This window comes from Anomaloglossus baeobatrachus, chromosome 6 (genome assembly GCF_048569485.1).
Source record: "Anomaloglossus baeobatrachus isolate aAnoBae1 chromosome 6, aAnoBae1.hap1, whole genome shotgun sequence".
Taxonomy (NCBI): domain Eukaryota; kingdom Metazoa; phylum Chordata; class Amphibia; order Anura; family Aromobatidae; genus Anomaloglossus; species Anomaloglossus baeobatrachus.
This window is the reverse complement of record NC_134358.1, coordinates 178,412,371-178,438,993: the sequence shown is the minus strand read 5'-3', so window position 1 is coordinate 178,438,993 and position 26,623 is coordinate 178,412,371. Positions and strand designations below refer to the sequence as shown.

At 40.4% G+C, this 26,623-nt stretch overlaps 1 protein-coding gene across 7 annotated transcripts in view; it reads right to left on the bottom strand.

The window, feature by feature from the left end:
• Positions 1 to 6,134: 6,134 nt before the first annotated feature.
• PTPRM (protein tyrosine phosphatase receptor type M) overlaps positions 6,135 to 26,623 on the bottom strand; it is a 993,494-nt gene continuing 973,005 nt past the window's right edge. For all 7 annotated transcript variants that reach the window (XM_075314524.1, XM_075314525.1, XM_075314526.1 and 4 more), the window contains 4 exons: positions 23,054 to 23,179; positions 22,313 to 22,476; positions 16,124 to 16,259; positions 6,135 to 6,818 (listed from right to left, as the gene is read on the bottom strand). In XM_075314524.1, the coding sequence (XP_075170639.1) occupies positions 6,765 to 6,818; positions 16,124 to 16,259; positions 22,313 to 22,476; positions 23,054 to 23,179 (480 nt within the window). In that variant the 3' untranslated portion in view covers positions 6,135 to 6,764. The remainder of the gene's footprint in view (positions 6,819 to 16,123; positions 16,260 to 22,312; positions 22,477 to 23,053; positions 23,180 to 26,623) is intronic.

Genomic DNA, 26,623 nt, shown 5'->3' with positions numbered 1-26,623 from the left:
GTGAGACTGCTGCTCAGCATTTATCAGACTACTAACCATTTTCCTATGTGCTTATGTTTCCCATCAGGTACACCTTCCAAAACATCATTTTTCAAACTTTCATTACATTGTAAATTATGTTCACATAGTGTATATTGCACATTTCATAGCTCCCAAGTTCCATTTTTCAAGAGCTTTAGCTGTATTTAGAAGTATTTTTCAAGACTCATTGTTATTCAGTGGGTGCTTCCTCCAGGTTTGAAGCAGAACATATTTATTGGTAATTCAATTGATCGTCATCTCATCCTGTAACAAATGTGATTGACTGCATTTTATTTAAAGCAGCTCATCCATGTTGTTAAAATTCATTAGAATGAAAACTTTTTACTTCTAAAAGTTCAGCATTTCTGGCTTGTATCATAGATATTACCAGAGATATTGTGAGGCACTGTTGTGTTGTACGCAATTGTCTACATTTTCTGGGTACTATTTGCAAATAACAGCAAAACAAGCTTGTTATGGGTAATGCATCATTTTCCATGAATCCGCAATACTATAGAAAAATAGCCAAATTCATATGTGGAACCTTTCAAAAGCAATTGCTTCCATACACCGCGTGCAGACTTATTAGGTAAGTTGTATTTTAGCAGATTTTTTATATTATTGATCAACAACTATGTTCTCAATCAACCCAAAAGACTCAAATATCAAAGCTTAATATGTTTGAACGTTGGACTGTTTTTTTTTTTTTTTAGATTTGGCTATCTTAGGAGGATATCTGTTTGTGCAGGTAACTATTACTGTGCAGAATTATTAGGCAACTTAATAAAAACCAAATATATTCCCATGTCACTTGTTTATTTTCACCAGGTAAACCAATATAACTGCCCAAAATTTAGAAATAAACATTTCTGACATGCAAAAACAAAACCCCAAAAAATGAGTGACCAATATAGCCACCTTTCTTTATGATCACTGTAAAAATAAATCAATAGCGCAATCTAAGAGCACCCGATGTATTTGTGTTAGATTAGTGTAGTTAGAAGCTGCTCACCTGCTTTGGTTGTGCGCCCTCGCACAACCTCGGTGATGAGCGTGTAATTCCTCTGGTTTAGAGGGGCTGTGGTAACTGGTATTATCCGATCCTTTTGGCTGGATGGAGCTGGAGGTTTACCGCTGATGGCTCCTGGTTCACCGACTCCTTTGATCCTGGAGCTTTCAGGTCGGCTCTCCGTCCTCCCGCTGGATTATTCAAAGTGAACTGATAGATTCTGTGATCCTCAGCAGCTCTTTGCCGGATTCCCCTTCAGGAGTAGGCAATGTAGATAATAGTGATGAAACCGGTCTTTGAGCGCTATTGACCTGAGGAAAGCAAGGGGATCTTGCTGAAACGCGTTGTGAAGTGATAACAAGAGCTTTAACTTTTTAACAATAAAGCCTAATCTTCAAAAGAACATTTAGAATCTGATCCATCAATAGCGCTCAAAGACCGGTTTCATCACTATTTCTTTATGATGACACTCAACAGCCTACCATCCATAGATTCTGTCAGTTGCTTGATCTGTTTACAATCAACATTGCATGCACCAGCTACCACAGCCTCCAGACACTGTTCCGAGAGGTGTACTGTTTTCCCTCCCTGTAGATCTCACATTTTATGAGGGCCCACAGGTTCTCTATGGGGTTCAGATCAGGTGAACAAGGGGGCCATGTCATTATTTTTTCATCTTTTAGACCTTTACTGGCCAGCCACGCTGTGGAGTAGTTGAATGCATGTGATGGAGCATTGTCCTGCATGAAAATCATGTTTTTTTGAACGATACCGACTGCTTCCTGTACCACTGCTTAAAGAAGTTGTCTTCCAGAAACTGGCAGTAGGTCTGGGAGTTGAGCTTCACTCCATCCTCAACCTGAAAAGATCCCACAAGTTCATCTTTGATGATACCAGCACATACCAGTACCCCACCTCCACCTTGCTGGTGTCTGAGTCTTAGTGGAGCTCTCTGCCCTTTACTGATCCAGCCATCCATACATCTGGCCCATCAAAAGTCACTCTCATTTCATCAGTCCATAAAACCTTTGAAAAATCATTGTTAAGATATTTCTTGGCCCAGTCTTGACGTTTTATCTTATGTTTCTTGTTCAAAGGTGGTCAGCCTTCCTTACCTTGGCCATGTTCCTGAGTATGGCACACCTTGTGCTTTTTGATACTCCAGTAATGGTGCAGCTCTGAAATATGGCCAAATTGGTGGCAAATGGCATCTTGGCAGCTTCACGCTTGATTTTCCTCAATTCATGGGCAGTTATTTTGTGCCTTTTTTGCTCAACACGCTTCTTGCGACCCTGTTGGCTATTTGCCATGAAACGCTTGATTGTTCGGTGATTACGCTTCAAAAGTTTGGGAATTTCAAGACTGCTGCATCCCTCTGCAAGACATCTCACAATTTTGGACTTTTCAGAGCCCGTAAAATCTCAATTCTGACCAATTTTGCCAAAGGAAAGGAAGTTGCCTAATAAGTATACACCCCTTATATAGGGTGTTGATGTCTTTACACCACACCCCTCCTCATTACAGAGATGCACATCACCTGATTTACTTAATTGATAGTTGGCTCTCAAGCCTATACAGCTTGGAGTAGGACATGTATAAAAAGTATCATGTGATCAAAATACTCATTTGCCTAATAAGTCTGCACGCAGTGTAGAAAGCTGCGGCTACAGTATCATTAGTTATATGAATCCAATGGATATAAAAATGTGGAGTTGCACAGCACATGCCCTTATCTGACCCCTGAGGAAGCTGCACATTAGCAGCGACACACGTAAGGTCTAGGTTCATTCCCATCACACCTCCCAGGTTACCAGGATCCCTCTGGCCTCCACCAGGCTGGTATTGTATTTATTTCAACAAGCTGGCTACCTTTGTGACAGCCTTGGGTGTTACTGCCTTTCTCTATTGAGCTGTTATACTTTGCTTACCTGGGGATTATTGTTGATCTACCAGGATCCCCTTAGCCTCCATTAGGCCTGTTTCTCACGTCAGTGATTCTGGTACGTATGTGCTAGTTTTTATACGTACCAGAATCACGGACCCATTATAATCAATGGGTCTGCGCACACATCAGTGATTTTCACTAATCGTGTCTCTGTGCAGCGTACACGCGTGTCCGTGTGCTCTGCACGGACACATGTCACTTTTTCTCTGGCATCACTGATGTCCCACGGACCACACTATGGTGTGATCCGTGAAACACGTACCAGAAAAACACGTAGATTGAAAATAAAAAGCTTTTTATACTCACCTTCTCCAGTGACGCTATGTTCAGCTGCTGCTGCCTCCTTCCCCGGCTGCTTATTCTCATGCACATTCATTTATGCATGGACCAGCAGACCCGGAACTAGCTGCAGCGGGGGACAGCGGCAACAGGTAACACAGCAGAGCCGGAGAGTTCAGCACCTCGGACAGTAGGAGCAAGGACAGGTGAGTTTAATTCCATGTGCTATCCACTGATCACGTATGATGGATCACGGATAGCATATGGCAACACACATGTGCCGTGAATCATGGCACACGGAGGGACATATGCGTTTTTAACACGTCAGTGCTAAATACAGCCAGTTTTCACTGACGTGTGAACCAGACCTTAGGCTAACATTATATTTAGCTCTAACTAGCTGGTTACCCAGCGATGGTTGTTACTGCTTTCTCTTTACAGATCTGCTATACTCAGTTTACTTGGGGATTATTGTTATTTTACATCTTTTTCCACAGGCCTGCTATTCCTGACCAGGGTTACCATTGCCTTTACAGCTGTATGCTTTGGCTATTCCAGTATTTGTATATGGGTTGTTTTTTTTTGTACATCTGGATCTTTTTGTTTTAGGGGACTTTCTATTGTACATGTATTTGTATGCACATTTTGCTACATCCTTATAGATTCTATAATTTGGTTGTTGTGGTGTTTAGATTTATTATGGGCTCTTGTCCTAAACATTGGTTTTAATTGTTTTAAATAACTTTTTGCATCCAATAAAGATTACTTGTATTTTGTTACTCAGTGGAGTGCTTCTGTATGCTGGTCTCTTTTTTTCTTCTTCTTGTTAGGTATATGAATCCAGGAACCTTTACCATGAAACTGAATGTTAGTAGAAATCACAAAACCAAGGTCTGTAGATGTCTTTTGGCAAAACTCTATAGGGTCTCCTTCAGAAGAGATAAAAATGCTGGGTTCCAGTAGGCAAACTGATTGGAGAAGGTCTTGCTGGTGGAATCCTTACAATATGGTGATGTGCTAAGTGAAACAGGAAAGACCAAGAGCGCAATAGTGTCTTATCCAATAACAAGGGCGATAAATAGCCTTTGTGCTCACTTGGTACAGTTGTGTGAATAACAACCGATGTAAAAGCTTAGGAGAAGGCTACTGCAGATCCACGATAGGAAGAATGCATAAAAAATGGATACAAGTGGGTAAAATCCATGCTGCTAGTGATCCAGCAATGATTAAGAGACAAGGACTGCAGACATGCGGTTTATTAGTTAACACGTTTCAAAGCACACGGAGTTCTTCATCAGGACAAAACCACATTCAATGATGAAGACGTCGGGGTACTTTGAAATGCGTTAATAATCTGCATGTCTACAGTCCTCGTCTCCTACTCATTACTGGATCCCTGGCAGTGCGGATCTGATCCATTTCCCTCCATTTGTTGTACAATATGGTCTTGTGTCAATTAATAATCTCAATAAATTACAAGCAAGTGCACCTCTCAATCAGGGCCAGAGGAATGTTGAAAGACTATGGTGCAATTACCCCTTTTGCTCTCCCTAGGGATTATAATCCACCTCTGAAGTTTAAAAAAAACCAAAACAAAACATTCAAAAGGTTGTCAAATAATAAAGTTTCATATACCTTATTGTTCGTGGTCCTCATCCAATTCTGTTTGTCCCCTTTTGCTCTTAGTAATTCCTCCCTGATCTGAGTGAGCATATGACACAGGAGTGAATGTCTGCAGTGGTCACATGTCCATCTGGGTTGAGGAGGAAGTACAGACCCAGTTTCTGCGCATGCTCACATACAGGATCACTATGTGAGTGCTGTCCTCAACCATTGGCCTCAGTGGTGACCTCTTGGTCACTGATGGGGCCATTGACTGGCTACAGTATTCAAATGTCCATTTCAGACTAACAAGAAATTGGAGTAATAATCCGCACAATATCCTCAAGCGTCAATAAAATAACTTTAAGCTTCCAGTTTATATTCACAGACAAGTAGAATAAAGTGTGATTTTTTTATAGACTATCATTGAATTTATGGATTGTTTTCAATCCTTGACGTGGCCTTACATGTGGATGTCAATATACAGAAGGCAGTGCTACTATTACAACCAGTACTGTGAAAAATCATAATGCCTTTACACATTGGTGGCAAATAGTGCCTTTAGAGTAGAGGTCCCCAACCTTTGTCCTTGAGAGCAACATCCAACTGTGAAAGATGGTTGTGAGCCAGATTCAGCTCTGAGAGAGATTCATGAGCCACATCCAGCTCCTGCCCCACTGATAGTAGAGCCCCTATTACCCGTATAATGACAGCAAAAGCTTTTCCACAGAAATCACACCAAGGCAGCATACCAAGATCCAGGGGTTCCTACCTTACCTCCATTCTGATCCACTCTTCTGTGTTCTCTACTCACAAAAGTCACCAAATTGAGACCTCCTCTTTATAGCTGTTTGCTAGTGTTTATGCACTTAGTTGGAAGACAACCGCGAACCACACTTCATGAGCCCATGAGCCATAGGTTGGGGACCCCTTCTTTAGCGCATGTCCATAATGTAGTGCCCAGATACCATATGTTTGTTTCAGGAAAAAAAAATATTTTTGCCCAGTAGTTTTTTCCTGTCTACTGAACACTCTGGTGAGTCTCGTCTGATTGACGCCACCATGTGCAGTATGCTGTGATTTGTTCCTCAGGCCGAATACAGCTGAGAAGAAAAATTGCAGATCTGCTCTGCCTCATTGAATAACATTGGTCCGAGTGCAGTCCCTTTTTTCTTGCATTGCGCTCATCCAAGTTATACGCTAATGTGAGCGATGCCTTATGCTGATTGTACAATGGAAATGCCTGAATACTTGTATTAAGTAAACATGAGAAAAATGTGGATATATTTTTTTTTTATTTATTCTTTACTTTTTTTGCAAATTAATTATTTAGTTCTTTTCAAATGATACAAATAAAGTAATAATAGTTCAACAAAGGGTGACCTGTTAAAATGCTGTTTAAAAACAGATAAATACATAGTTTCCTTTTAACACATTGCGGTACAAATGTAACAAAAACTGTATGTTGTCATAGTGCCGATCTCCATGTTCCACAGAACAAAAATAATAAAAAAAAATGAACACTATTGTAGTTAAGACATTAACAGAAAAGTCAGTCAAACAGAAAAAAAATATATATATGAATCCTTCATAAGAATGTAATTGTGCTCATTCGTTTGCCAAAATCCGCTGCTTCTATCAGGCGACTTGGTAGCTGTGGATAAATGATCCAAAAACTTCAAGATGCGTCCATGTCAGGAAAGCAGCAAGACAGTGGGGAAAAGGCAGTGCAGACAGCTTCCAGATCACTGTTCTCCAGCTCCTCAAAGAGCCAATTATAAGAAAGCAAAATGAGCAGAACACTGAAGTCCTCGTTATATGTACACAAATATCAAGGAACAATTTGCATTGTTCATGGGAGAGATGGAGATGAACAGTTTTTATGTTTTTGTTGTGTCATCAATGCAATCAGCCAGAATTTAAATATTCCAGAGCCACCTCGTAGCAGAACTTGTATTGATCCTGGAAGAGGAGACAGAATACAAATATTCTGATTAGAACAATGAACACACAGTAGGTAGCAGACGGGTTGAAATCATGCCAGGCTAGAAATAATTTCCATTGCTCTTGAGTTAGGTCGATTTTTCTTAACAAGAATAAATTATTTTATGTTGTTTCAAGTGTATTTTGAAAAAGAAAGTTTCATCCAAATTGCTTTAAATTATAATAAAGCCCTTCTAAACTTGTATAATGGTATGAAGCCTGAAATCCCTACACTGATTGACTGTAAAATATTCAAAAGAGACAAAAAATAGCCTCCAACTTATCACACTGTAGTGCTCTAAGGGAGATGTAAAGTGGCATTCCAGCTGATAACCTTCATCACCTGTACACTGAATTAAAGGGCAATTCCCATCTCCAATATCATATACCAATGTGCAATAGGTGTAATAATAAGAATATTAACAAATAACTCCAATTAGAAATGTAGTATAGTTCTCCTGATTAAAGGGAACCTGTCACCACTTTTTTCGCCTATAAGCTGCAGCCACCACCACCGGGCTCTTATATACAGCATTCTAACATGCTGTATATAAGAGCCCAGGCTGGGGGTATAACATAAAAAACACTTTATAATACTTACCTAACGGTCGCATGGTAGGCCTTATGGGCATCTCTGTTGTCCGGTGTCGGCGCCTCCTCTTTCGGCTATTTTCGTCCTCTTTCTGAAGCCTGGGAGCATGATGCGGCTACATCATACACACTCACCGGCCCTGCGCAGGCGCACTACAGTACTTTGATCTACCCTGCTCAGGGCAGATCAAAGTGCGCCTGGTCAGGACCTGAATGCCGGCGAGTGTGTATGATGTCGGACCCGTCATGCACCGCGGCTAGAGAAGCAGGAGCACAAAGAGGGCCAAAAGAGGAGGTGCCGGAACCGGACAACGGAGATGCCCATAAGGCCCACCGTGCGACCGTTAGGTAAGTATTATAAAGTGTTTTTTATGTTATACCCCTGGCCTGGGCTCTTATATACAGCATGTTAGAATGCTGTATATAAGAGCCCGGTGGTGGTGGCTGCAGCTTATAGCCAAAAAAAGTGGTGACAGGTTCCCTTTAAGTATGTCACTTATCTCATGTGCATGGCTGTAGCTTAAGTATCCATGGTTATGACCACTACCAAATAACTGTCCCTATATGCATGGTTGTAGCTGTGGCTATCTAAGCTACTGCCATGTCTGCACATAAGGTGACATAGCTTTTCAGGAAAACTAGACTACATTTATAATTGGAGGTATTTGATAATATTCTTATTATTACAGCTACTGCATATTGGGATATTGGAGATGGGAATACCCCTTTAATGAATAATTGATAAATGTCAGATTGGCGGGGTCCTAACTGTTGTCACCAAGTCAACTGCTACACTCTTGCACTTCTGAGTCATATAAAGGCAGAGACTGCAGTCCCCGGGTCAGGTTCTAGAGGTTAAACCCCACCAGTCAAATATTGGAAAATAATACCCAGTAGAAAGGAAATATTTTCTGCAGGAGGAACCCTTTATATATAAGTCAGAAGCAGTTTACCTTTTTCCATGTAACATTCTATAAAAAGAGTCACTTTCGCATCTGGAGGTCAGCTGCACTGATGACATTGCGTTGGCAGATGCCTGCCAGGACACATGTATGATTGGCAAGCATTGTGCGTGAATTTAAGCCTGATTAATAGAATATGTGCACAATACTTACACAGCATGCACCTGTCCTGGCAGATATCTGCAGATACGAACTACTTCATCAGTGCCACTTACCTCCTGATGCAGAAGTGAGTGGTGCTGAAAAATCCCTTCTAGCATATGTCATGTTTAAAATGTCTTTAAGTGGCACCCTTTCATCTCCTAAAAAAAGTAATGGTGCAAAAGGAGACCAAAACATAAAATGTTTCTCCAATACATGCTTCTAATTATGAAAATGAGAAAAAATATATTTCAAATTTCAGAATTGCTCTGATACTTTTAGAGAGAACAGCTGCAGGTGGCTGAACAGTTTCATGAGCCTTCCTGCTTCATAGTAGGCACATACCACTGTGTTGGGTGAGGCTTGAAGTATACAGGTTGAAAAATCAAGGGAGGTGTTTATACTACTAAATGTAGTCAGATAAGAAGAGCTGTAAGATGGGGTCCTGTGTGCTGTGGAGTAGCAGGAGAAGATGAAGAAGGCTTAACGCTATGTCCGCGCTTTGCTTTTTACCTGCTTTTTCGCTGCTTTTTCAACTGCAGCGTTTTAATGCCAAAATGCATGCGTTCTGCTTTTCAAGCATAGTCTATGGGAATTTGGGATTTCTTGTGCGCACTATGCTGTTCAAAATGCTGCGTTTTTGTTGCAGAAATTTGGGCAAAAACTATGTCAATTGTTTTTTCCATTTGCATTTTGAACTGCAAGTACCTCGACGCAAAGTGCGCACATAGCCAAAAAGCAGAGTTTTTGTCCAAATTTCTGCCACAAACATGCAGCATTTTGAACAGCATAGTGTGCACAAGAAATCCCAAATTCCCATAGACTTTGCTTGAAAAACAGAACGCATGCATTTTGGCATTAAAACGCTGCAACCGAAAAAACAGCGAAAAAGCAGGTAAAAAAGCAAAGTGCGCACATAGCCTTACACAGGACTTGGTCCTGTCACGGTTTTTCCTTAGTGTGCAGTGTCTGTGGCTGTCTTCATGTGTACAGTATATAGTGACACTCAGATTAACCCTTCAAAGGCACTTGATTCCTTCTCTTATAGGCTAAAGGCCGCTTTACACGCTACGATTTATCTGACGATTTCATTAGCGATGTGACACGCCCAGATCGTAGTTACGATTTGCAGAGATCGCACATAGGTCGTTTATTAGCGGTCCCACGTAACGATCTCACAAGCGACGCCAAATCGTTCAGCGATATATTGTTTGACCAAGGCGGTCGTGTGCATGTTGTTCGTCGTTTGCAGGGTGTCAAACGTACCAATATGTCTGCTGCGTTCCAAACGACGAACAATATTTTGAAAATGAACGACGTGTCAACGATCAACGATTTCAACCTATTTGCGATCGTTCGGAGTCGCACGTAGGTGTCACATGCAATGACGTCGCTAACGATGACGGATGTGCGTCACGGAAACCGTGACCCCTGACGACATATCGTCAGATAAATCGTAGCGTGTAACGCCGCCTTTAGGCTGATAAATCTGATCGCAAGGCTCCACTTTCCAGCTCAAATACTACAGGGAATCAATTCCCACATCACAGTTGGTGTCTTCTGGAAAACAGAATCTCACCAGATTTTGTGATCACACTGGTAAACTGAAAGTAATACCTAAGTCCCTGTAATACTGAGAGAAATAATCTAATTTGCTAATGACATGTATTTTAGAAAAGTCTTATACTTCATTTGTTTACATCTTTCTCATTACCGATGGGTCCTGTAGAACTGTTCATGTTCTTGGCCGTTTTTGGCACATGTTACTTTTTGTAAACGTTAAATGATTTATTTTATTTCTTCAACCCTCATCCTGCCCTGTATACATGTCCATTTACATAGGATGTCTCAAGTCAATGACAGGTTACATATAAAGTGATAGAGATTTCCTTAAAAATTATTTCTTTATATACTACTCTCTTTCTTTTTATTTCTTCTTAATGAAATATGTTTTATTTCCTGATATTCATCTCCCTGGGCAAACATGATATAAAATGCAATCAGTCCATATTCGGCTGACGTTTGCTCTAGCTGAAGCTTTCATTGCCTGAAGAACTTAGAAATCAAAATCAGAATATTAATGCAGGCTTTATTACTAAATTTGAGATGTATGCTGATATCTAGAAAAACTTTGAAAAGTGCATGTGAATGGCAAGCTAGCTTTATATGGGAAGAAATTTTTTTTAAAGGGAATCTGTCAGTAGGTTTTTGCTATGTAATCTGAAGACAACATGCTGTAGGGGTTAAAAAAAACAAACAAAACAAAAATCAACTGTGCTTCTGTTATCAGGCTCCATGTTGTTGCTTACTTAAACTAATCACTTGGTGATTATTATTGCTAGGTCTAGCTGGTACCCGCATGACAGTCCGTCATACTCCCTGCTGTGATTGACACCACACTCTCAATGCACAATCTCTATTGAAAGCCTGGTGTGGGCGGGGACAGCTCCCTGGACTCGGCTACATCACTAAGGCTATGTTCACACAGGGATTTTTGGTAAGTTTTTTTCCTGATCAAAAACTGATCTTGTGGCAGGAAATCTCCTTTGAGTCATCTGCGTTTTTGGTGCATTTTTAGTGGCGTTTTTGCTGCTTTTTTTTCTACAAAATGGGTTGTATCAATGAAAAAAAGGCAGCAAATCTGCAGCAAAGAATTGACATGCTCATTCTTTAAAAACCTGACCAAAAACGCAGGTATTTGAGAAAACAGTCAGGAGAAAAACCTGATGTGTTTTTGTGTGTGTGCATAAGATTTCAGAAATCTCATAGACTTTGCTGGGACTGTAAAAATCAGCGTTTTATTAGCATGGATTTGCATAAAACCAAGGCAAATCTGCAGCCTAAAACCGCAGCAAAAACTTACCAAAAAGTCCTGTGTGAACATAGCCTAACACTAAAAATCTTCATTGTGTCAGAACGGCTGCAGTAATCTAAGTGATACATCATTGGATTCAGAATCTCCTTGCTTACATCATGCTGCTCTCAGATGAGGTAGCAAAAACCTGCAGACAGAATACCAGGTTAACAGATCTCAGTAACATTAAAGGGAATCTGTAATTTGGCTTTTGCTACTCTATCTTAGTAAATTGCAGGGACAGAGACCCTGATTCCAGTGATGTGTCACCTACTGGGCTGCTTGCTGCAATCCCAGTTTTATCTGCTGCAGAGCTACCCATGGGATAGATGATATAGTTATGATTGTGGGTACCGATCACTTAGACTCATACTGATTCTAAAAATGAATGTCTTAGGATTTACATGTTTGACCGATACTCTGTTCACTTCTATGAGTGGTAGTGAGCACTAAGAGTTAATGGATGTATAACGGCTTTAACAAAGTACTTTATCAAAAATAAAGACACTTGATTTTTTTTTTAAATAAATAAATACATTTGACATTGTCTTGTACAAAAAAGTTAGATCTATCAAAACATAAAATTGTTTAAACTAAATGTTAAAAGATGAAAATAAAAAAATAATTGAACATCAGAATTGAAATTCGCCACACTTCTGCCCAAAAAATACTATAAAACGTGATCAAAATGTGTAATATACCCTAAAATGATATCAATAAAAATGTCAAGGCACAAAAAACAAAACTTCGAACAGCTCTATAGACTAAAACATAAAAAAGTTATTGGTCTCAGAAAGTGACAAAGACATTTTTTTTTGCCAATTTAAACATTTTTTTCCACTACTAAAATAATAAAAAAAAACTGTACAAGTTTGGTATTGCCATAATCATGCTAAGGGCAAAGTAACACTTAGGCCATGTGCGCACGTTGCGTCCAGTACCTTGCAGAAAGGAATGCATCCTCTGGCAGATTTTGTCATTGTCAAATTTGGTTTTCACCACATAAACGCAGGAAATATGCATGCATTTTTCTTGCGTTTTTGCAGCGTTTTGACTGTGTTTTACATGCCTTTCCAGTGCTTAAAATGGGATGTGTTTTCAATACAAAGACACTACTAAATAAAGTTTGAACATTCAAACACTAGGAAAAAAATGAAAAAAAAAAAAAAATAAACATTTAAATCATACACTATAATGATAATTTCCTGAAAATGATAATTGAGATTTAATAATTATGTTCTAAATAAAGTAAAATTATTGTTTGACCCTTTTTTTGAGTCGGGCTGGATGTGAGGGCAAAAGGAAACCTCTTGACCTCACTATAATGCCATATTTTGATAATTCTCATTGACTTCAATGTTAGTAAAATGCTGACAAAATGGTAAAGACAATTGACATGTTGCTTCTTCAAACGCAGGGATTTTGACAAATTTTTTCCAACAAAAATACTGCGTTTTAAAAAGCATCGTGCGCACAAGAAATCCCTATTTCCTATAGACTTTGCCTGGAAATCAAAACGCATGCAATTTTGCATTAAAATGCTTCAGCTCAAAACGCTGCGGAAACGCATGGAAAAACACAACGTGCGCACATAGCCTTACGAGTGACTCGCGCGAGTCTCGCATCGCATCACCCGGCATGGCCACACACTCTCCTGACAGGAGCGAGTCAGCTGCATGTATTTCTATGCAGCTGACCCGCTCCTATCCAGAGAGCGGTAGGCCGTGCCAGGTGATGCAATGCGAGACTCGTAAGACTCAAGAGTGACTATGGCTTAAACTGGAAAATCATGTTACCAGCTTTACCACACACTTAATTTTGTACAAACAAAACCCATAAAACAGTTATGGCTATTTAAACAAGAGGAGCAAAAATAAAAAAAAATCTCAGATCTTTAAGTGGTTAACATCAGACATCATTCTTTCCAAGGTGAATTATATTATAGAGAACCTGTCATCGGGGTTATGCATAGTAAACTAAAGGTTTGGCCATAATGGGGCTGTTATACTGACTAAATACATACATTCATTGCAGAAATCGGCAGCAATGTTTTTTGTAAATTATTGTTAATTATTTGAATTATGTGCTAGTGCTGCCCTAGCTGCCGGCGGCACATGCACAGAATGACCTCCCATTGTTCTTCAGTAAAATGGAGACCGTGGCAGCGCATGCGCAGATTGAGATCTCAGCTTGTCATTGAGCGGAGATTTATATCTACACATGTGCATGCACCAGCGCCATTTTCCTGAAGACCGCCGGGAGGTCATTCTGTGCATGCATCGCGCGTGGCTATGACAGCATCAGCGCGTAATTCAAATAAAGAAGAGGATGAAGACACCAGAGGCTGCGGAGAGGATATGGCAGAGCTGAAGACCCTACCCACAGTGCCGCCCCGAGGCATGGAGTCCAAAACGGCTAAAGATGATTTAAATAAAATAGTAAGCTTCGCATTTCTGCAATGAATGTAAGTATGTAATCAGTATAACAGCGCCATTACGCTCATACCTTTAGTTTACTATACATAACCCTGATGACCGGTTCCCCTTATATTACTGTTAGTAATTGATGCAGAAAGCATACTGACATATTGTATAACTTATTGTACTAGGAATAATCTTTATTTGCTGAAATCGTAATGCCACCTTAAATATGTGACATCTAGCAGCAAATAATAAAAATGTTTCATGTAAATATCTGGCACTTCATTTCCCAGTGTTCTCTCTTGTGCTCTGTACAAAGAATATTAACAACTATCTGCAAATGAAAGTTTCAAACTAATGAGAAAAATATTGAGCTGGGAAGTTTATGGATAAAGCAGCGATACAAAGTCTAGGAATGTGAAGTGTTCCTGCGCTGAGATAAACAGATGCCGGGTTCATGGTTCAGAATCAGAACACAATTTATTGTGGAATCGTACAAGCAGCCTCTCGCGTCGTGGAAATAGCATTAGTGCCCCCTCCTTCCCTGGAGCGCATTATACTTGGTGACACTTCTGTTATGACTGTGTTCTCGTTATCACTTGTTAATTATCACTTATATTATGAACAAGAATGTGGTGCATTATGATTCTAGCATAGTGACGGATAATAGGGAGAATTGCATTCACATTGCCGGCATTTTTCCTTTCAGCTCCATCCAGCTCTGTGCACCTGCTACAAATATGTATCTTGGAGACAAATTCCGCACTGCTGCTTTGAGAAATCAATGATGTTTTGAATCTGATGTATAAAAAAAGCTTTCTGAAATCCCCTACATGTAAGAGCACCATCAGCACCGGCCTCAGAAGGTCATTTTAACACTTGAGAAACAGACCTGACTAAATGTAGCTGAACTAATGATAACCGTAATGCTTATCGCATTGTATGATTAGGATGGATGTGGCATTGCGTGGACATAGACGGGCTGGACAGAAGGATTACGACCAAATAATCATCAAAATAATCACAAAGTGTTTGTGTGGAATAAGTAAAGCTCAGAGCGAGTCACGGCCCCATTAGTTTTCTTTGAGAACCCATATAATTCTCTAATCATGTTGGAAAGATCTTAAATTTTCTCTTTTTAACAAAATAGTTTTGATTTTACATCATATAGTGATGGTTAAAAAAAGCACAGACCCGTTAAGTAAAAGTTCGGTTATATGAACTGAAGTGTAACAACATCTTATAGGTGGCACTAAAGATGCAGCTTTCTTTCTGCATGCTTTTCTCAAAGAGCATTATCCGCTGTATGAGTCTCCATAAAGGGGTGCCCTCTCCAGGGAGATAAAAAATGATTCTATTCCCCATGCCCTCAGAAATGATAGCGATCCATAGTGCTGTTCCATACCCTCACAGTACCTGTAATTCAGTGTGGCACTGGAGCTGCTGCTTGGTGCTCCCCCTTCCTTCTGGGAAGGTATATCATACATTGGGGGTGTGGTTTGCTCCCTGCTTGTAGCTCCCAGCCCCTTGATAATATCAGCAGTTCTTTCTGAGAACATGGGATGTAGTGGGAGCGTGACGTAATGAAGGTCTGTCTTCATGTCCCAATATCTTAGCAATCTGAAGAGTGCCGCATCCTTCTCTAAGACTTATAACTTACTGTGAAAAGTCAAAAATTGTTATAAGTCTTTCATGGCCTGTTTTTCCTGATGAAAATGAACTGCCTAATAATTCTGCACACCTTAATAAAGGGTGTTGTATCCTAAGGCCGAACCCTCCTTATTACACAATTGCACATCACCTGATCTGCTTCATACATTAAGACTCCAGGGTTATAAAGCTTGGAACTAGAAATTCTGCATAAAAATGATGGTATGGTAAAAGTATTCACTTGCCTAATAATGTTGAGGTCAAAATAATGTATTGGAAATAACCTGCCCTAGAGATCTCCTATCCTATTTAAGAACTTCTCTAGAAATGATTAGTATAGCTTCCATTTCACGAATGTATTTTATAATGTGTAATAAAAACGCAAGGGCTGGTACAAAATAAATAATTTATGAATTTGTACATAGGGTCCACATGTTCTTTACAATGTAGAGGACAAAATGCTAAGCTTCTGTTGTGATGCAATGCTGGGTTACCTTGAAGTTAATTATACAATGCCTTTGGATCTATCTTTACATTTGGGTATGCCATCCCTGTGGTGAGAAAATGCTCATCGTGTTGTTAGGCATTTCTGCCACATGCCGGAATGTCTACTGCTGCTGAGATAATGAAACATTTGTATTCAGTGACATAATTAGACAAACTTACCAAAAGGTCCACCATGTTAGGCTTATTGTTCCTAAGCGTTTTCACAGCATGGAAAACATCAACTGCCCTCTGGTGCTGAAGCATTTCACAAACGATGCTAATTGCACAAAATGTACCACTGCGACCACCTCCATTCCTGTAAGAAGAAGAGTTAAAGGTGATTCAACCTGAAGACATGAAGGGTTTCTGTAGCTGCAGACATTTAATTGCTAGCCAAGTGTTACTTAAAATCTGCATAAGCGCTTAAAGGGGGTGACCACTACTAGGACAAACCCTTCTGATTCCATATGTTTCCCTCCGGTAAAATAATAAAACTTATACTCAACTCCAGCAGTATCTGGGATCGTGGTGCTGGGACTCACGTGAGGCTGTGATACACCGCAAGCCATGCATCAAATCAGCGTCGGCTTCTCTCCACTTGCCCCATATGAGCCCTGGCACCGTGATCCCAGACAACGCTGGAATGGCGCCAGCACAAGAAGTGAGTATAGGCTTTATTATTTTACCTGGGGGAAACATGGAATCAGAAGAGGTTGTACTAGTAGTGGACAAGCCCTTTAAGTTCTGCCTCCCTATTCCAGGCATGTCAACCAAATGTTCAAGGATTATTCCCAAGATAAATGACTGCAGCTCTGTCTTGAATGGAACAGAGGTGTGTATGGTTATTCTCCTCTCCACTGATTGAATATGGGACTTTCAAGAAAGTCGAGTACAGTGTTACTTTACTGGTTTAAAGATATATACAGGTGTTTTAGAGTTGGTACAAATCAATTCACCGGTACAGATGAGCGAATGCGTGGAAGTTTTGTTCAGCGCGTGCAGCTGAACCGTACGTCCATGGGTTCAGACTTGGCCTGAACCACAATGTCATATTGGCAGCTCGGGTGTCTGCCCACATGCACCCACCCATAAGCAGATCACTTCTGGGGGCAGGTGGGTGGGAGTTTTCCTTTTTTTGCGGTGCATACTACTTCTGATCACACTGTTGTTACCCTCAGTTGGAGACAATCAACCACTGCAAGCAGCTCGTACTGGGGAGATCACCAAGTGTACCTGAGCACAGCGATGCTCGCAAGAGTGGAGTTCATACGTAAAGCGCCCAAACTCCGAACTTTTTAAAACGTCGGTGTATGACTGAAAACCAAACACTGAATATGGAGTTCACTCATCTCTATTCGCAGGACTTGGTACAGCATCAATGTCAGTAATATGACCAATGGACTTAACTCAGAGAGCAAACTCTTACCTGTTAGCACCGCTAGTTCCTCTTTTGATTAGCCGGCCTAGCATGACGTCACTGCTGCACCATGACGCAGGCCATCTAATCAAAAGAAGAGTTGCGGATGCCGCCAGGTAAGAGGAGGCTGACATTGCTCCAGTCCCGCTGCCAACGATTACTATGTGTATTCAGGATCTGTTCCTGCCAATTGATTTGCACCAAGGCTAAGCTGTAGTATCTCTTCAACTAATACAAAAGAAAGAGATGAGGATGCAGAAAGTTAACACTTAACACAATCAAAGCTATTTTACTTATATAGTTGGGTGTCAACTCGAGTTACACTTCTCTGCATCGGGAAGTCTGGCTGCATCGTGGCATATTTGTTATTTTAAGAAAGTCTACATCTGCATACTTGTAGAATCTGCTTGAGTAACATGCCAGTTGTGGACTATAACTTGCAAACCATCTTTGGGTTAGGGACTGTGTATAATTAGTTTCACGGGAAACTGTCAGTAAAATGTAATTGTCATAAGCTGTGCAATGTTTATTGCGGCAATTTAGATAATTAGTGTCAATTAAACCAAACGACGCTGCATATTTTATAATGCACAGTAGTTATTATAAGTATTTCTAGGAAAAAGATTTCCTTTTAGGAGAAATTTTTAATTGATAATGATGTGAAAGCTAAAGACTTTCTACAAATACTGCAGTTACCCACCAATGCCATAGGGAGCATTCACTAATATAAAGTCATAACAGGTAAAAAATAACAAATTTAACCAGGATATTATATTCGGCTTAGAGGTACAGGATTTTTTCGTATGTTCAATGCAGTAGTGTAATCTACAGTTTTCTGCAAGCAGTGGCACGATGTAGCTCTTAAATCTCTCTCCAAATCAAGATTTCGCAGAAGCTTAGGTTTGCAAAAAATAATTCATTCTTTACTATAAATTATATATAATTTATACACAGTGTGATGGAAATCCTTTTGGCCCACCTTCCAACTACGCAGCACAGACAGTGATAATAAGTAAGATGAAAACTACAACAGAGAAGTTGACTTTTCTCGCAGCCCAGGGAGCAGCACACACACCATTTCTTGTGTGGTGGAGCTGTCACTTTGTTGGTCATAATGACAATCTCGTTCATAGACTGTATTGAGTACCGATTCCTTACTACTTGCCATTAATGTGTTATCTGTGGAGGTCACAGCCCCAAACGATCAGAAGACACGGCACTTTCCATGAGGTTACATCCGTCTCATGCCCGTTTCAAGAGACCAGGCTCAACTGTGACTGAACTACAGAATAAACGTGTAGGAGAAAGGGTTAATATTCTGTGCTGCCACACAATCCAAACTGTGTAGAATATAACATGATTTATTAGTCAACCTGTTTCAAAGCCCTCAAGCTGTCTTCCTCAAATCCACAAATCCACAAATCATATACTCATATTTGTCCTGAAGAAGAAGCCTTGAGGGCTTTAAAACGCGTTGAATCATGTTATAGTCTACACCGTTTGGATTTTGTGGCAGCGCGGAATATTAACTCTTTCTCCTACACGTTTGTTTGATTTCCACGTGAGTTTCTGCAGCGGCCTACAGGCGACTTTAGAGGTTTTGAGTCTCACAACCACATGAGGTGAGCCTCTGCCAGCTATCTGGTATTGTTTATATAGTTGATAAGATCCTATTTGTGCAATTTTTCTTTCGAGCTACCTCTGATGATGAGCTACAGAATGAGACATCCATATCAATGGGTGCAATGCCACAGTGGTACTCCAGTTATGGCGATACTCTAACCTCTGTGACCTACAAGAAGCACACACTGACAGCCTCTCCTAACAATAGACCATCAACGCAGACCCTTCTGAGAAATCATTGATAACACAATTTCCTAACATATTAGGTAAAGTGACTTGTGGGGCTGAACTTCACCTTAAATGCATAATGTGATTGGATTAGAATGCAAACTGGTGTTCAAAGCGGCAGGAAGAATTCAAGACTGAAAAAGGTAATAATGATCCATGAATTTTGAAGAATGAATGTCAGTAGATACAAGTGGCACACTGCGTATAAAGAGCAGCATTAACACCCCTTACAAATGATCTGCAGCTGAATGTATAGGTTAAGAGCAAATACAGAATCCTTTATATAGAGCATTTATCATACGGCAGAAATGCCTGCGAATTTGTCAAGAATCTCATATTAATAGATATTGCAACTAGTGATGTAGACATTCACCTGTGACCGCAGTCAAAGATATTAACGCTAAATGCTAGGACACACAAACACGCAAATACCAGGCCCCCGTCTCTACAGTCAGACCTCTCTTTCCTTCTCCTTTAAAAATTCTCTTTTTAAAGGTTACTTCAGTCATCCTCAACAAACCAGAACATACTTCAATCTTACTAGAAGGTTAGTCACTTACATGAAAGGGATTTCAAGCATATTCACTTCTTGTTTCAAAGCTTTCAATGCAACTGAAAGGTCACGTCTGACCTTAAGGGATACAAACTTGATGGAGCCTTCTCAAATGTAAAATCACTTTTATAATCCATGCGATTTACATGGAACAATGGGAGAAGCTGAAGGGGCTTCCTGCTGGTAGGCAAACGGTGGAGGAGAATAGTCTGGAGGCACGCTCCCTTGTGAATTTTACTTGTGTAAAGTAGCCGGAAAATTTTACCGGTTAAAGCTATAAGCATAAAACTGCCGGCTGCTAAAAATATTGAAATAGATATTATATCCCAAATAAACCATGTGTAATGTTAAACTCCGGCATTTTAAAGCATTAGCAAATGGTAAAATAGTAATAAAATAGCTGCAGTTGTTTCATATGGATTATATTGAAGTTAACCAAGTATCACATCTCTCTATGTATCACAGAAAATGAGTCTGAGTCTGGTGATTTTTTATCTGAATTGCTAAAGCTAATTTGCATTTAGACCAAGTACAGCACAATCACGTGTTCTTCCTTTTATATCTTGGACATTCATAATGCACTTGCCTATATACACATCCTTGTTCTTCATTTTTATTCCTTTCTCTACATGGAGGAACCAATACAAAAAAGACATCTTTCTAAACTCATATGTCACATGCAAGCTCAATTTATCAGTCATTAAATTAAAGGGGTTTTCGGTGATAGCAATATTGACAACTCAACCTTAGGGTATGCCATCAATATCAGATTGGTAGGGGTCCAACTCTCGGCACTCTCGTCCTTTAGTTGTTTGGAGGGGCTGCATTGCCCAACCTGGTGTTGTAGCATTTTCATTGTTTCCTTATCTTTATTTACCACCATGTCATACCTTTAGTGGTGGCTGTTCAGGGTATTGCAGTGTTGGCCAATTCACTTCAATAGGACACCGCTGCAATATTCAGCACAGCTGCTTCTATATATCGTTGGAGGGAAGGCTCCATCTCAACTGTTTCTAAGGTAAAGGGAACATGTAGGGCTATTAAAACTTAGACATCACCTGTGCAATTTAAAATGTGGATCTAGTTTCCCAAAAATATATTTGATATCAGAGACTTTTAAAAGCCTGCTTTACACATTGCAATTTCGCATACGATATCGTATGCGATTTGCAACGCCCCCATCGTATGTGTGGCACGTTCAATTTGTTGAACGTGCCACACAAACGATTAACCCCCGTCACACATACTTACCTTCCGTACGACCTTAATGTGGGCGGCGAACGTCCACTTCCTGGAGTGGGAGGGACGTTCGGCGTCACATCGACGTCACGCGGCAGCCGGCCTATAGAAGCGGAGGGGCGGAGCTGAGTGGGACATAAACATCCCGCCCACCTCCTTCCTTCCGCATTACCGGCCGGGAGCCGCAGGACGTAGGTAAGATCTGTTCATCGTTCCTGGGGTGTCACACACTGCAATTTGTGCTACCCCGGGTACGATGAACAATCTGACGTACAATTCATGAAGAATGTACGACGTGCGTGCGATGAACGTTTTACCGTTCAATCGCAATCGCATGTTGCTGTTACACACTGCAATGTAATTTACAATGCCGGATGTGCGTCACTTACGACGTGACCCCGCCGACACATTGGAAAATACATTGCAGCGTGTAAAGCGGGCTTAAGTTGCTATTATTGGAATATTAATTCTGTCATAATTTTTTGCAAATGAAATGACTATTTCAGGGTAGTGTTCTTTTTTCATGCAAATGTTCATATAGCAACTCACAAGGGAAAGAAGTTAATACACTTAAAAACTGAAACTGACCCTGCCTGTTTCTGTACAGACTAGGGATCCCAACCCTGCAGTCCCTAGTGGTTATTGCAGGAGTTGGAATAGACGTGACCACAGACGGCAGCTCGGGCCTAGTGTGTCTGATCGGCGAGAAGAGGGAAAATTACCTTCAGAAAGGAAGGTGTGCTGAGATAGAAAGTGTTCCCAGAGTGAGTAAAACAAATAAGAAAATACAAAATACCAGAGAGGATATATATTGCTGAAGAATATGTTGCCTACTTAATGAATACACCTGTTACCCTAATAGAACTAAAGCAAGGATAACAGAAACTAAACACCTGAAAAAAAGGTGTATCTGATCCAGCAGAGAGAGAAGCCAACCACAGAATACAGACTGAAGGGTGACAGCAGAGCAGCCCAGTTTTATACACAGTAATTGCCCTCCTGGGCGTGATTGACATTTTATTGACTAACTGCACCCTCTCATTCATGCCTAGGAAGGAAGGATATTGTCCACATGCGTGAGACTCCTACTATTGAAGGGAAGATACAGCAAGTCAGGTATATGTCAATAACATTGGGTGTAAAGGCGAACTGCTTTCTGTGAAGAAAGGCCCATCCTAGTCTGCTCAGTATTTTAATGCCTATTTAATCCTATTTAATAAAAGTTACACATATAGTTACAATATTGCCACACAAAATGTTCTAACTGCTGATGTATGAATAAATTGATTTGATTTTGTGCCACACTTACAAGCAGTGTACGACTGTCCGCCCTTCTCCTCCATTGTATTCTTCTTGCCACTTGTCTACTTGACGAATGAGCTTTAGGAAAGACCTTTTTGATACTGGAGTGTCTCTATACATTGGCCAGCCCAGGAACTGGAACTGCTGGACCATCCTGTAACCATCTTGAGGCTGAAATCAGATCAGAAAGTCAGATATCAGATTATTCTTCTTACGACTGAAAAACCATGGGGGCCGTGCGTGAAACACGTTTTGAGAGGTTATAGAATGAGAATGGAAACATTCAATACAAACACATTTCGTCAAGCAGTGGGGATCCAGTATCTCTAAATGCATCCACAATCAATTCTTCCTAGTAATAACCAGTATGAGTATTAGATAAAATATAATAGTGGGATAAAACTGGAAATGCAGGTGATCTAGTTTTTTCCTGCTGGTAAATAAGATTTTAGTTGACCCCCTAGTTCTTAGGGTATTGTACCACTCTAGAAACTTGTGTTATATGTGACATATTCAGAATTATTCTTGTATCAGTAGTGTAACTTAAAGCTTGTGTGTCCAAGTGCAAATCTGCACAGGGCACTCAGCTACCATTTCATAGTAAGGGTCTTCTCAAATAGGCCAAAGACACCTTTTGGGTTAAAAGGGTGCAAGTAGAACTGTAAACCTGCACCCACTACTGTTACACCCCTATATTGCATATATTACTACATTTATTTGAGATATTTAAACTTTTGTGAATTCTTACCCGTGCGGCATTATAAATCCTAAATATTCGGCTTATGATGTCTTCTTCTAAGTCAGCAGATACAAATTCCACTTGAATAGGCCCATGCCGGTGTACTCCATTCTCTGGCCAGTACTGCGGACAAAGCTGAATACAAGATAGGAACTTTACAAATATTTATAATATAAACTAAATTTTTTTTTATGTTTCTTAAAAGCATTATAAAGTTCATTTTTTCAGATATATTTTGCAGAAAAAATACATTGCAAGTACATTAAAAAGGTTGACCAGGACTAGAGATGATTGAACCTGAGGTTCGGTTTTCGAACTGAACACCAGCTTAAAAACAAAGGGCTTGGGTTCGGAGTTCAGATGCTTTATGTGCGAGCTTAACTCTCACGAGCAATGATGTGCTCAGATATGCTCGGTGCTCAGATATGCTCGGTGCTCAGCCCTGTGCGAGCCACTTGCAATGTTTCAACGGCTTGCATTGTGGGTAACAGCATGTTCACATTTAGTGTGCAACCCAACAAAAAATGATCTGCTTATGAATGGTTGTATGTGGGCGAGACTCATATTGTCAATCACTGTTTCTGAACCTCCTCTGGCAAGGTTTGGACACAAGGAGGTTTGGGTCGTTTACTGTTGGTGAACCGAACCTCTAAAGGTTTGCTCCTCTTTAACCACTACTTATTTTTATTGATGGCCTATACTTTGGAGAGGCGATCAATATCTGATTGGAGGGGGTGTGACAGTGGCGTCAGCCGGACATTCTCTGATGCTGCCTGACCACAACAGCTTTGTCAAAACTATGATGGCCGTGGCCGAGAACTACGGTCCACCCCCTAGTCATATGAATAGTGGATGAATCTGCAGTACCCGGCCACAGCAACTATAAAAATGACAGAACTGCTGTGTTCCAGCAGCATCCGAGAACTTCCGGCCACTGCTGGTGCCAGTAACACTTGATCTGCAGGGCTGCCGGGTGTTGCACCCACATTGATCAGCTATTGACAGGTTATCCTAAGGATGGGCCATCAATCAAAAGTAGTGGCCAACCTCTTTAAAGTGTATCTCTCATTTTATGTTTTTGTATTTTACAAGTGTTGCTGGACCTGGGCCCACACCGATCACTCAAAACACAAAACTCTAAAGTCTGTAGCTCCTGCATGAGTTGCATGTACACAGCAAAGTATGAAGTCAATAGTAAGACTATGGGTCCATACACTGCTCAGGACTCGGACCCCTCCATCAGATGACAGCTGCGCTTTAATATGCAAGATTATAATTTGGAGTTTTAACCCAGTCTGGGAACATAAGAACTATACGGTTATGACATGGACAAAGTTCTAGACCTTGGTTTTCCATTTTTTTCAGTACCCTCTTTTCTTCTAGTTTCATAGAAGATAGAATGAAAATACCAATTAATTGCTCTTTCCTAAATGACCAGATATGAAATAGATATGGATTTAAGGGTAGGGATTGCAGAACCAGAATAAAATTTGAGACTGGATCATATCTGGGTATTTTTTGAGTTTTTAGTGCTCCTGAAATTATTATGACCTTCCTTTCAACTTGTAAACCGTACATCAAAATGTCTTTCAATGACCATGTCCGACTATTTTCTGCCATCACAGTTAATCCTAATAGGATATACAATGTAACATCTGCGTTTGACTGTGATTATAAGGCCATTTGTTACATACGGGTTCATGCATGAGGAGTTCACAGTTCCAAATCCAAAACTAAATACTTTCCTCTAATACTGAGCTTAAATTGTGCAGAACAAATAACCCCTTTACATGGATACAACCACTGTACTGGAAGTTACACATGCTCACATGCGCTCTTTATTGCACATTAAAAAGGTCAGTTTCTTAACTTTGCAAAATGCTTTGGAAAAACTGCAGATTACGGAGGCCTGTGTTTGTTCACCATGCTGTTGTATGTAAGTTCGATCCAATCTATTAAAATGGCAACATGTTAAATGCTTGCTCCAGCACATTGATGTCTCCAGGGTCCTCGGATATCAAAGAGTACACATTTCCGACTCTTAACTTATTTGTCTCTCTCTATGTCAGCAAAGAGGAAAAATGTAATGGCTCGGCTCATCCGTAAGATCCAGCAGTGATAAAACGTTTAGAAACATTTACAGGTCTTCCTCACCTTCCCACATATGGACTTGGAGCACTTTGTTTTAATGGGTATAACTATAAACACTCAGTCAGGAGAACTAATCCAACCGAGTAAAAGAACATAATTCAAACTATTTCAAGTGTTCTTTGTTTTTAGCATTCATCATGTACCTAAGTTAACGTGTTTTATTAGTAATACTAAGATAGCAGCCTTGGCTAAGTAAAATGTGGCTCCTATTAGTGGCTCCTGGTTCCTGTTTGTCATATTGAAGAGCAATGCTCTCGTATATATCAGCAGATATTTCAGAAGGAGGGCACTAAACTTAATCAGCTATATAACACGTAATAGGAACAGCGCCTTGTAGGCTACTCATTCAATAAGCGAGTGCATGTAAAGTAGAATGTGAGATATTGGATTAGAATACGGTAAGATAGGAGAGCACAGGTTCATAGTAGACAAGCAGCATAGAAATACAGCAAAACTTGTACAAAAGATCATCTTTTATAGGCATTCACCCCTTATCCACATAAGATTTCCTTTGACAAATAACAATTCCTACTATATATTGTGTATGCTAGTCATCGTCTTTGACAATACCACTCCCAAGGACAGTGGTTCCCAACCTTTCTGACCCTCAGAGCCAGATTCAGCTCTCAGAGAAGGTCACGAGCCTCATTTCCCATCCCCTCACAGTAGGAACACCGAAAGCCCCTATTACCGGTATACCAGCCAAAGCTTCCTACAGAAATCACACAGTGTACCAAGATCTAGGGTTTCCTACCTCACCTCCATTCAGATTTGCTGTTCTGTGCGGGCCTACTCAAAAAAGTGACCATCTGAAGACCTGCTCTTCATAGTGGTTTCAAGACCTGCTGCTAATGCACCCAGCTGGCAGGCAGCCCCAAGCCATATATCACAGGCTTGCGAGCCACATTCGATGTGACCCTCATTTGCAGCAGTAACGCCATCTAAAAGCTTTTGGTATATGTTGATTAGTCCTACACATTGCCTTGAAGGAATTTTAGCCCTAACCTCCCTACAAAACAGCTTCAACTCTGGTATGTTGATGAATCTTCTCCCATTAATGGCTTGCTTTAGGTGCTCCCATGACATTTATTTAGGTTTAAAGTCAGGACTTTGACTTGGCCTTTCCAAAACTTTAACTTTTTTGTTCTTTAAACATTCTTTTGTAGAACCACTCGTGCTTTGGGTCTTTTTCGTGCTGCATAACCCACATTCTCTTGAAATGATGCTCATGGAGAAATGTTCGACTTCTGACATTTTCTTTCAGCATTTACTGGTATAATTCAGAATCAATTGCTCCATCAATGAAGGCAAGCCGTCCTAATCCAGATGCAGAAAACACCACACCATTGATACTACTTTAATCCTTTTTTCACAGATGGTATGAAGCTTTTAGACTGTAATGTGGTGTTTTTCTTTCTCCAAACATAA